Below are 13,058 nucleotides of genomic sequence, written 5' to 3' on the forward strand. Positions count from 1 at the left end.
GGTAGTGTTACCGAAGAGACCCACCAACCATATTTTTTTGTGTTGATACAAAAACATACTAAGTTTTTTGTTATTAAATTAAATAATATTTATAAATATAATTTTATTCGCATCAATTACGTTAAAAAGGTAATTTTATTTATAATAAAAAAAATCCACATACCTTTCCACAACTAAATTATACCCATCCAATTTATCTTTACGATTCAGATAACTCACCATTAAAGTGCATTTACATATCATAGTTTAATCCTATGCAATAAATATGGTAGTTGCAATACGTGGAACTACATTCAGTTTATCCAAGATGGCGCAAAGAGAGCACGTGCACGCCCATGACTCAATTCACTGGTTCATGGCGGATTTGACTTCGAGGGTAGTTGCAAAATCAGGCGTGCCCACCGACATATACCACCTCGGCAAGATCGTACTGCAGAGTTTAAGTGATGCTCCGGATTTCGTTAACCAGGTACTATATTTTATACAGAGTAGATTTCTAGATGGGTTTAAAGGGCTGAAATTTACACTCTGAGGGTAAAAACACAAAGGGAGAGATGGTTGGAAAGGGAAAAGTGATTTTTTTTAGTTTAATAGTAAAATACTGATCATAATATCCGTTACGTATTAGTATTAGTAATATAATATATAAAAAAAAATCCTTCTGCCTTTCCTTATTAAACCCAATATATTCCTGTCCATTGCTCGCTGACAAACTGCTCTTGGTATGTTGGTTTTGAATAATACCCCATGTTTGACATCCATAAGTTAGGACTAAAAGGATGCATCTTTCAAACCGTTCCTTTTTCAATCTCATATCAAAGTTCCTGTCCTTGAACACGTCCAACAACGACCAGAATCATCTCCATGAATTGGCTATACGTCGATTGACCTCCTTCGCTGCCATTCCCTTTATAGAGATAACTTGCCCTAGATAAATATATTCGTCTTGGTACTCTATTTTCCTATTATTCACACTTATCTCCACTTTGTTTAATCTTGTTGGTGTTCATTGTTAATCCTACATTCGCTTTTGTAAAATTCAGGTTCATTTTACAATTTCCTCAGATCGATGGCGCTACAGATGAAGACGAAACAAATGCCTCTGTAATGGACAGATCGATTCGTTGTGCAATTAATTTTAGAAAATTAGGCCTTGTTACAAACGACGTTATTACTATAATGGCGCCTAACCACCTAGATGTAACTGTTCCGTTCTACGCAGCGTTGTATCTCGGTTTGCCAATTGCTTCTGTTGATGTCAATTTTGGAATTAGTAAGTATTTTCTAAATCAATTTTAACACACACATTCACGTCTTTTATAAGGGGTAGGCAAAAGCGTGAGACTTTTCGGTAAGGGACGATCCTACCGCCATATTGGGCAGAAATTATCTTCGAAGGTATAGGGGTAGGCGCAACTGGTGCATCCACTTTCTGCCGTGTGTACTCTGGTCCATGATGTGATATGCGAGCCTACCGCCATATCGGCCATAAACTCCGGGCTAATACTGAATACAAACACTTAATATAACTTTCCTCGACCCGGAGATCGAACACACTGACCGCAGCACTACAGCTGTATCGTAATAAAAATATGCCACCGAGGCGCTGAATATTAACAACCTTTAATAATTTAGAATGCATATAAAAAATTATTAATCACACTCTAATCTACACTCCCAAATATTTGACAGTAATAAATTGAGTACTTACTATCTGTATTAGCTGTTTAATATGATAACTTTCAAATAAAATGTACTTAAAAATTCTGTAACGGACACTTAGGAACCTAAGTCCAAGTTATGTTATAATATTAACACGAGGAAGCTCTATAAATTGTCTAAACACTATACACCGTGTCAGAATGAAACAATTGGATCCATTTTTTTATTGAGACTTTAGAACAGAGAATTATATATATACCTACATTCTTTCCACATATTGCTGTATTACGGCAGAAGATAGCAATATTTCTCTTACAGTAAACTATAGCATCAAATAAGAAATACAAATCAGCGTTATACAGAAGTTAATACAACCATCAAAGTTCAAAGTCCAATTCTTCCTTCGTAATTACTGTCGTTCAAGATGCATTGTTTGTCTAATCTGCATAATATATTGAAGATTAGAATGGATTACCCATTTCAAAGGATTGCGAGCGTTTAAATCGAAAGTCCGGTATTTGTGACGAATTTGCGCAGGTTCAAAACCCAAGGGGAGAAACCTCTGAATTTTCTAAAGTTATGAGTGTATTCTAAAATTTTCGTTTGCTTTAATGGTGACGGAAACCATCGTGAGGAAACCTGCATACCTAAAAAGTGCTCTATGAGGAAAAAAATAATAGGGTGTGTGAAGTCTGCCAACCTGCACAGGGCCAGCGTGATAGACTAAGGCCTGATCCCTCTCAGTAGTAGAGGAGGCCCGTGCAGCAGTGAGACAGTGTATAACAAAGGGCTGATATTAATTATTAACTATTTCAGTGGAGCTGGAGGCAGCATTCCGAGTAAACAGGCCTAAGCTGATTTTGTGTCAAAGTGAAAAGTCATCAGATATTCAAACAGCCTTAAGAAAATGTAATTTGGACGCCAGAATCATTACTTTCGATCAATGCGACGGCTTTTTAAATTTCTCAAATTTATTGGAAATAAATGGTGATGAAAAGGCTGTAACAGAATTTAAGTAAGTGGATATTTCATATTAACTAACTATACGCGTGGGCGTGGAAGTATTCAGTTCCATTCCCAGAAAATAAGTCTCTATGCATATTTCAAATTCTGGCAACATTTTATTGCATCCAATTTTATTTTATCATCGCTTACCGTGCTGAGATAAAGAAGGTATGTTTTCTTCCAGAGCAAATGATTTCGATCCTGTAGAAACAATTGCCATAATTTCTTCAACTAGTGGCACTACCGGGTTGCCTAAAAGCGCTGCCCTAACCCACAAGAACTTAAGGATTTCTGTGGCTTACAATTGGTAAGTACAATATTCGTCTTAGCAATTCAAAGCATAATATATTTTATGACCAGATTTATTGTTTGATGCGCATCCTTGTTACTAAAACTAATCCGTATGCGCAGCACCTTAGGGTTTCCTTTACTTTTTCAAAATAGCATATTATGATTCTAGTTTGCATTTTATAACTTCCCTATTCCCTACATTTCTCAGGTTGTCTTTCGAAACATATCCTTCACCAACTAAAATGGCTATCGTAAGTTTTCCTTTGCAATGGCTCTCAGCTGTGTTCAGCTATATTTTTTCGCCTATTTTGCGATTCACAAGACTACAGTCCTCGAAACCAATGCTTAAAGAAGATTTCTACAAGTTTATTAACAAATACAGAGTGAGTATACATATCTACTTAAATATTATAATGTGGTATAATTTTAGAGTATAATCTAAGTATTAACTTGATTAAAATCATTATTTAAGTTTCTTATTAAGTATACCTAGTGAATGTCGGATTAACATTCCGAAGATGGCAACAAAATGATTGTACTGTTACATAACTTCTACTTGTAGCATGTATGTTTAAACATCAGATTTGTGAATTATATAATTTAAAAAAAAAACACCGACTGGCCTTCAGACGTTTCGTATATTTTATTCATGGTTTTAAAGCCTGAAGTTTTCCATTCGAGTTCCTAATGTAATTTTGTAAAGTAGTGCAGTAAGAAAGTATTTATGGAAAAATTTCACCTCCGAGCATTAAATCCCATCGGAAACTAGTAATTTGGATTGCAACTTATGATTTTATGAAGCAGAACATAACTAGGCACCGGCCTACATAACTGGTGTGTGCGTGTCCGCTACAATGCCATACTGTTGTATCTCTCATTATAATATGCTGGCCCTACCTTTTAGGGCCTATGCACACTGCGTATTTTTAACGCGCCGACGACGCACGTTTTACGAACGCGTATTTGCTACGCTGTAGATGACCAAAAAGTAGATTATCGCATTTGTATCGATTCAGACGGGCGTACAAAGTGATACTAACACATAAGAGAACCGCCTTCAAAATCGTCAGTATTGCGTTTGTTTGTAAATTGTCGATAAAAGGGATATAGGGGAAGGGTTACTACTATTGAAACGTCTGTATCAAAAAGAATAATAATTTACGACGCCACATTTTTTTTAACGTGTGCGAAGGTTTACTGTCTACGTGTGAATCTCGGTTAATGCGCGTTAGCGGGCGTATCTATACGTTGTCGGTGCGTTAAAAACACACTGTGTGCATAGGCCCTTAGAGATTTTAATAATACACGCCTGGCGTGTAGCGGGCTTCACTACAGAGGCCATAGTCAAGATGCCTTTCTGCAATCGTTGACGCTAATAAAATACAGAAAAAATAATGTGTATTACATATTTTATCGATAACTATATCGTTAGCCGTCTCATACATAAAGTTAGCGTTTAAAATTGTAGAAAGGCGTGTCTGCAGCCTCTGGAATGTTCTTATTATAAAAACAATAAATGAGAGTTTCTAGAATCTTGTAAAAACTCTATAGAACTACAAGAATAGTTATAACTCCTGACATACCCCTTCAATTTAAAACTACATTTTATTACAGCCTACTTCATTATTTTTAACCCCTACATTAGCAAGAATGCTTCTGAATGCGGAAGATGTCGATACATGTGATTTTAGTTGTATCGTTCATGCCTGTTTGGGAGGCAGTGCCATTTCACAAGCAGTAATTGATGACGTAAAGGTAAACACCTAAATTGTTACTGTGTACTCACAATTTTTTTACATTTCCTAGAAGATATGATGACAGGTTGGTAAGAACAACGCAAAATCAACAAAAAGTCACAGGGAAGCAATATACGTAATTTCGTTTCCTTAGACGACATACTTTTTCAGTTATTTTAGTTTAAAAACTAAACTACTGTACCGATTTTGAAAATAAAATATGGGGCCAATTTAAAAGCGTATTCTTTCAAATAAAAAAAGATTTTTTGAGATCGGTTAATAACTGAGTTTTAAGGTAACGAACATTAAATAAAATATAAAACACGTCGTATTGAGAATCCTCCATTGCTTGAAGTAAAAAAAAAATTCGCCAGTTATTTTTCGCCGACCCAACAGAAAAGTGAAAGAAGGAAAGGTATAAGCTTTTAAATTAATTATAAAGTTTTTATTTTGTTATGTAAATTAAGAGCACCATTTTGATCGAGCTTTGACGCGGCGAATCTAATCATAAAATATTAAACTATGATTGAGTGAACCATTATCAGGGGATAACGGAATAAAGCCTTATTTTATGTATTGACACGTATATTCATAGCGCGTGTTGAACCACCACGCCAAGCTACGTGTGGCAGTTCCTGGACGCCTTCAATACATACTCATACTAATTCGCATGCCAAAAGCGAGCGAATACGCGAATATCGCACCCAGCCACCGTCTCTGTCTGGAGAGGAGTTGTCTTGCAAATTATTACAGATTTGAATTGACAACATTTCAAAATGTCAGCGTGTCTAAAAAAAATACCGTTTCTTAATTTTTCTACTCTGAATTCGATTATGTATTTTTTATATGTTTTTAATACTTTATTTCGAGGAAATAAATTAAAAACCGAAAAATGCTTGATGACGTCATAAATACGGTTGAATGAAGTTGTGCCTTGGTCCACCTTACTATTTATTTAAAAAACTAAGACACCTTCATTTGTCAATGTCAAATGTTAATATTACAATAGGTCCTCAAAATAGGTCCGTCACAGCTATCACTTCCAAAGAGAGAGAAACAAATAAAAATTGTCGCTTCACGTCCTTTTTACTGAAAAGCAAAGGTCATTACGTCTTGAACCGTATATGTGAGGTAATTTGGTGCTTCCGTTGTTTTAGAATAAAACAAAATTCAAAGTAATAATCATAAATGAAAAATCTAACTTTTAAAAAAAGAAAAAAATATGGGTCACATAATTTTAGATCTACTTTCATAAAATATAAACATTTGAGTATGTTGAAAAAAAATAATATTGTCAGTTGCCAGCAGCTTGTAACTTGATAGAAGTTTATTGAGAACCTTTTTTTACAGAGAACAATGCCTCAAGCAAAGATTATTGTTTATTACGGTTTGAGCGAAGTCGGCGGTTTTACTTTCTACGATGCTTTTCCAGCTAAGTCATCTCTTGGTAGACCAATAGGATGTTTAAGTTATCGTGTAAGTAAAAAGTGAATATCATGCTGATATATGATTTTATTTTCTATTTCTTTTTTCCTAAACTTAATGTCGTACCTGCTATTCGCATTACGTATATAGGTCTGCTAGCCTGCTAGTTATTTCTGAATCTATTTATATTAATAAAGAGCAGCAACGACAGCCGTTGTCCTGCCGAAAAAAAATCTAGAACTTGAGTATGGATCATAACCATAACATCATAACATGTTCAGTGACATGCACATGTACAGAAGAATTATATTTTTACCGAAAAAAAAACAGCTGTCTCGTAAATCCACATTTATCAAAAATCAGAAAAAAATCTTTCTACAATAACTGTTATAAGTATAGGAAAACTTAAAGAACAATATATAAATGAAATCGGTTAAGTTAAAGTTATGGCGTGACCAAAGGAAATAGATTTTTTTATAGAGATTAAATTTGCAAGAATCTCGTGGTATTTTTTTTCTTTTTATATACTTAAAGATTACAATAGCTCACTATATATTTTCTTTTGTACTGGATTGTTTGCTCACTAGTCAGTATCTACCTTAGTCTATGTTAAAATATTTTATTTCAGTTGGTGGATGTAGAATCTGGTAATGATATAAACGAGCCAAATGTCCCTGGGGAGTTGTGGTTGAAAGGACCCACTACTTTCAAGGTAAATAATCATTATCACTACTTATGAAACATATATTTCCAACTCCTTCCTATCCTTATTTCTCATAAATTTCTTTGCGAATTAAGAGTAGTTAGAGTCTTCAGTCTTGCCGAGCTTCACTGCCCAGTGTCATAAAATGCGTGCCACTATTGACCCTCGCTTATGGGAGATATATAGGTGGGAGGCTGGAATAATCTCGTATCTATAAAGAGTGTCTTCATAATATACGAAATCGCGAGAATGTACCTACTGCCTATAGCTGTATTTATTATATAAATATAATTAGGTACGATGCGCTGGCGCCGAATCGATCTTGCCCGTGAGGATTTAGTAGTTGATTGTTTTTGTTGACAAATGCACATCCTTGCGCTCCATAAATATGAAGTTTTGTTTGTCTTTAACGGCTAGTTTTAGTTGTGTGTGGAACGGACTGCCAAGACGAATATCCGCAGGTTCAAATCCCAAGGGCACACACCTCTGATTTTCTAAAAAAATCATGTGTGTATTCTTTGTGAATTTATCGTTCGCTTTAACGGTAAAGGCAAACATCGTGAGGAAACCTGCATATCTGAGAAGTTCTCTATAAGAATTTCGAAGGTGTGTGAAGTCTACCAATCCGCACTAAGCCAGCGTGGTGGACTAAGGCCTAATCCCTCTCAGTAGTAGAGGAGGCCCGTGCTCAGCAGTGGGCAAGTATATAATACAGGGCTGATATTATTATTATTATATTTGTTTGTCTTTGAGGCTGCATGTTAACAGACACACAACGAAAAATACATAATCCTGGTAAAAATTTAAAAGCGCACATTTTAGTGATTTTAAGATTCCAGTAGTATGCATTAAATTTGATTACCGTTTTATAACAGATTATTACTAAATTAATTACAATTTACTGTTTTCTAGGGATACTACAATAACCCAGAAGCAACTGCAGAAATCTACAAGGATGGTTGGATAAAGACAGGCGATGTGCTGTACAGAGACGAGCATTGGAACTTTTATTATGTCGAGCGATTCAAGCAATTGCTCAAGTATAAAAATTATCAGGTAAGCACGAACAATATTACTATAGATGAATTTTAAGAAGCAAAAGTGGACAATGTTAGAAACTTTTTCTAGCCCTTCCACCCTCTACTGCTAACCTAACCGATATTTAAGCATACTCTCGCAAACCAAATAACAAACAATTTAGTGAGTTCTTGGTTCCATGACCAGCCGTATTTACCCATTGCTGGACATATTGATGGTGGTATATTTTATATCCGCCCGGATAGCGACCACCAAGAGATAAGAGTATTCAAGCTGTTAAAACTCGCCATAATGGCCCCCGTAAGCATGTCGCGTTCCAGGATCAGCCTGTGTATATTTGCTTCCAATAGGCCGGTATAATTTTGACGACTGCCCAAGAGTAATCTCTCGTCAGTCGACATTCTATTAGACCTCGTTCTACTTACCATCAGGGGCAATGAAGTCAAATACATATAAAAAACATAATTATTATGCATCCCAGGTGTCTCCTACAGAACTAGAAGAAGTTATAAAACAACATCCAGGCGTTTACGAAGTAGCCGTTACCGGTATAACAGATCCTGAATGTGGGGACTTACCAATCGCCTGTGTGATTCGGAAACCAGGGCACACAGTGACTGCGCAAGAAATTAAGGATTTAGTCAAAGGTAATTTAGTTATTAATCAAAAATTTAGAACCCCTTTTGACTCTAAGTCGGATGAAAGTTTATATCGACGGTTGTAAGGGTAATTGACTTAAACGACAATTTTTTTGCGACACTAAGTTACATACATATTTAAAATCAGCACATTTATCTATATTTTTTAATATAGTCAAAATTATTCGAAAAATAATAGCGCTTAAGTTAATGGGCCTTTCAACCGCCGATATAGATATTTTGTACAATAAAATTAATCATGGCCCTACTTACACATTTGCATCTTTTATTCCTATGGAGGTAAGTAGAGGCGCACCTGGTGCAACTAATTTTCGCCATGTTTTAGTCCAGTGATATGATAGGGGGCGAGCCAAATCGGACACAAATTCTTGACTCTAGATACTGAATAGAAAAATCTTATATCACATTGCCCGACTCGAGAGTGGAACTCGAGACTCCAGAGCGGTAGTAATACAGCGCACGCAATACAACGCCATCGAGACAATCTGATAGAAATTAACAGCTTGTGAGAGATAAATATAGCAGTGTTTTATATCTAGATTAGTTGACAGCGTCTACGCGTCGCCTTATTTTGTAAACAAAAGTATCTAGACAGAGTGACAGAATAGGTGAAAGTCCAAAATGTAATGCCTCGTACAAATAAACAGTATCAGTGGGTAAATAAGTATTTTCCTTACAGATAGCATAATTGCTCTAATTTGCCAAGATATGGTAGACCTCTCATCTATTATAATGCAAAACAACACGAACGAGATAAAAAATGTAAACACGGTGGCCGGTTCTGGGTTATTTTAGACAGAGTTTTATAACATTTGGCAAGTGTTGTAAAATTTTATAAATTCTGCTTGTTATGGCGTCATGTGACATGTAATCAAATTTAAAAGAGCATAAAATAATAATAATAATATCAGCCCTATAGTATATACTTGCCCACTGCTGAGCACGGGCCTCCTCTACTACTGAGAGGGATTAGGCCTTAGTCCACCACGCTGGCCTAGTGCGGATCGGTAGACTTCACACACGTTCGAAATTCCTATAGAGAACTTCTCAGATGTGCAGGTTTCCTCACGATGTTTTCCTTCACCGTTAAAGCGAACGATAAATTCACAAAGAATACACACATGATTTGAACCTGCGGACATTCGTCTCGGTAGTCCGTTCCACACCCAACTAGGCTATCGCCGCTTAGAGCAGCTTTCGAGCATAAAATAAATTAGCTTAATAGGAATCGGTGTTAAGTTAATATTTCGCTATATTAATAAATCGCATGTTTTGGCTCAGCAGATTGTTGAATTGTAAAATTTGGACAACGCCGCTTGAGATGCAAAAATAGATCTCAAAAACCGATTCAGAACAGAAGCCATTAACTAACGAGAGCAGAGAGACAAGGTATCGAGAAAACAGCACAATAATCAAATGACAATTGGAATTAGGAACGCATGATTCCTGAGAGGGTTGTGCACTCATATGAAAATTTAAATTAATGTATTCCTTATTTTACGAGCATATAAATGAACTGCTCTAAACAACAATAAAAAACCAATTGTACTTTTTTCTTCTCTCCTTGTCATGAATTGTAGTCTTTACCTTAAACTGATTTTGAAAAGAGCAACACCAGAGTTTCTTGCCCGTTCTTCTCTGGTGAGAACTGCTTTCCGAACTGGTGGTAGAGTTAATATTGCCGGAATCTAAATAATGTATAACATTTAACGGATTTAAATAAATCATTTCATTTCATTTCATGGCGTCTCCGAACTTGGGGTCCCCCGGAACCGAATTAACTAAAAAAAACTAGTACTAATAGGTCAACCTTGATACATCTCGATTTTTTTAACGAATTATCTACTAAAATATAGTTCATTTTGATTCCATGTTGAGTAGGTGTCACAAACGGCGATCAACCACGCATTTGTTTTTTGATAAGTTAATTTTAATTTATTTGTTACATTCCTTTCCTATTTGTTTTATTTAATTTTATTCATATTTTGATTTCTGAGCTAATATATCTATTATTATGTGAAGTGACTCGTTTTAAAATTATGAAACTTTTGGAATCTATTAAGAAGTTTTTATAATATTATTAATAGTATTAATATAGTTGCAAATTTACTTCTTTATAACGATTATTACATTGGTAATATAAGGAATCAGATATCTGACTCTTCATAAAATTCTTATTTATTGATTAATACACGACTAATATTTTGTAGAATGTTAAAAATTGTTGTGTACATACATATCGACCACAATACGACCACTAGTGGAGCACGTTTTGCGATGTGGTATGGCTGTGGTACGCGTAAACAAACTCTTATAATAATATAAATAGATTACTATAAAAAATACTGGCTAGTATTGTAAATGGACCGTTAATGGCCAGTATTTTTCAACAAAAAGAAATAAGTAAGGAAGTATATGTTTTTCCAGATTCCCTCGCTGATTCTAAGCAGCTAAGAGGCGGGGTGACGTTTGTTACCGAAATTCCGATGACAGTAACTACGAAGATTAACAGGAGAAAATTAAAGGAGTTAGTGCCGAGTTTGAACAGAGAATAATTATTGTAGAGGCGTAGAGTAGTTACAAAGTAGAGAGAGAATAATTATTGTTGAAGTCACCTTCATCCGCGTAGTAGCAGTTTTTGCTGTTAAATGTGAAGGCTTAGTTCTGGTCTAAGATTATACAGATATATCTTATAAATTTAGTGATGTCACTTGCACGGACGCAAGTATGACTTTAAGATGGCATATAGTTACTTATATCATGACATTATTGTGCAAAATACGATTCCAATAAAGTATTCGATACCTTACATTTCTGTTATCAATGTAGCATCACATAGGATTACGCAATTACACTAGAATCGGACACACTTTATAATGTAATCCATGCAAATAATTGGAACAGACTTGACTATCTGATTTTAACATTATATCTACAATAAATTATTTTATTACATTGTAGTTTCTTTTATCAAGGCCCGGATTATCATTATCACTATCGTTATGTGGGATATTTTTTATATTCTAAATATTAATATTATTCTTTTAACACCTTCAGTATCTAGAGGTTCTTTCTCGAGCAAACCGCCTTACCATTCGTTCCATACAATTACTACGCCACTAAGGCTGTCAAAACATACACGAGATGACGAGCGCAATATTCTTGTTACTGTTTTAGTGTTAAACTTATCGTGAGAAGTCAATACAAGAAGTGGGAGTCTTCCCATATAACAAAAAATACGCAGTCTGACTGCTAAACGTCTGGGCAAGCCATTACGTCAAATTTTAACGTAACAAAACAAAAATGCCAATTAAGACTGTGTCTGGTGTATTCGAAAACTAGACATTATAATAAATATAATAATAATATCATCTCTGTATTATATACTTGCCCACTGCTGAGCACGGGCCTCCTCTACTACTGAGAGGGATTAGGCCTAGTCCAACACGCTATCCTAGTGCGGATTGGTAGACTTCACACACCTTCGAAATTCCTATAGAGAACTTCTCAGATGTGCAGGTTTCTTCACGATGTTTTCCTCCACCGTCATAAAGAATACACACATGATTTTAGAAAAGTCAGAGGTGTGTGCCCTTGGGATTTGAACCTGCGGACATTCGTCTTGGTAGTCCGTTCCACAACCAACTAGGCTATCGCCGCTGACTAAACTAGACATTGATAACTTTAATCTCTGATTAAACCGTCTGGATCTTTCCTTAATCATTACGCAATTTTTGAAAATTCGATAGGCGATAACAAATTTATTTTTAAATCTTTCCATTGTTGACAGGAAAACAATTACACATTCTGCAGATAAGGTTTATCAGGACTACTCGTACAAAGGGCGTCAGTAGGGTATTTGACTTATTTTTATTTATAACATTTATAAAATATGAACGTCGAATAAATTCTAAAACAGAAGAAATTATTGAAATCTCGTAGAAAATATACAAGTTATATTCTATTGAAGTTAGGTAGTAGGATTGAGTGTCAAAAAACAAAAAAGGGACGATATACTTGCATGTGACGTCATCGAGGATTACTATGCTTATATGCTTGCGAAAGAAGTTATATTTAGGTTCAATAGTATTAATAACCGAGAGACAGTTCAAAATTCGTATAAATCTATAGTATCTGTCTACCTTAGTATTCCCCAACTACATATTATGTCGCTACACGAGTAGATACGGCTGATTAAACTTCAACCATATTAAATTTAAATAGGGTTGAAAATATTATGCAAGAAGCAATTGTGCGATCAAGCACGAACATCTACAAAAATAATTGGTTGCAGGTCTTTATTTAAATTTGAAAAAAGCATGCAATGTTAAAAAATATACTGAATAGATTTACAAGAGTGGCTACAAAATACTTTAGACATTAAAAACTGCATTTACAGGATTCGAAAAAATGTACAGTCAGCAAGAAAATAGGCAATTTATGCAAAACATTGTTTTATGTCAATTTATATTGTTATTTATAAGGGCAAGAAATTGGGCAATTGATATAACTGCTTTTTTCATGATAACCGCTTCTATT

At 35.1% G+C, this 13,058-nt stretch overlaps 1 protein-coding gene across 1 annotated transcript; it reads left to right on the top strand.

The window, feature by feature from the left end:
* The first annotated feature begins 271 nt into the window (after positions 1-271).
* Positions 272-11,474, top strand: LOC115447462 (luciferin 4-monooxygenase). The gene is made up of 11 exons (XM_030174504.2): positions 272-469; positions 1,066-1,273; positions 2,479-2,677; positions 2,852-2,974; positions 3,167-3,341; positions 4,573-4,713; positions 6,045-6,170; positions 6,748-6,831; positions 7,735-7,878; positions 8,342-8,507; positions 10,947-11,474. Exons 1-11 carry the CDS (start codon positions 308-310, stop codon positions 11,072-11,074), a joined length of 1,656 nt encoding a protein of 551 aa, XP_030030364.2. The 5' UTR covers positions 272-307; the 3' UTR covers positions 11,075-11,474.
* Positions 11,475-13,058: the final 1,584 nt, after the last annotated feature.

The sequence above is a fragment of the Manduca sexta genome, chromosome 9, assembly GCF_014839805.1.
Source record: "Manduca sexta isolate Smith_Timp_Sample1 chromosome 9, JHU_Msex_v1.0, whole genome shotgun sequence".
NCBI lineage: Eukaryota > Metazoa > Arthropoda > Insecta > Lepidoptera > Sphingidae > Manduca > Manduca sexta.

What these genes read in the sequence shown, in the direction of transcription:
- LOC115447462 (XM_030174504.2), top strand. Translation starts at nt 308, where the DNA reads ATGGCGCAAAGAGAGCACGTGCACGCCCATGACTCAATTCACTGGTTC. An exon ending in TGATGTCAATTTTGGAATTA is followed by an intron (nt 1,274 to 2,478) that starts GTAAGTATTTTC and finishes TAACTATTTCAG; the next exon opens with TGGAGCTGGAGGCAGCATTC. An exon ending in AAGGACCCACTACTTTCAAG is followed by an intron (nt 6,832 to 7,734) that starts GTAAATAATCAT and finishes ACTGTTTTCTAG; the next exon opens with GGATACTACAATAACCCAGA.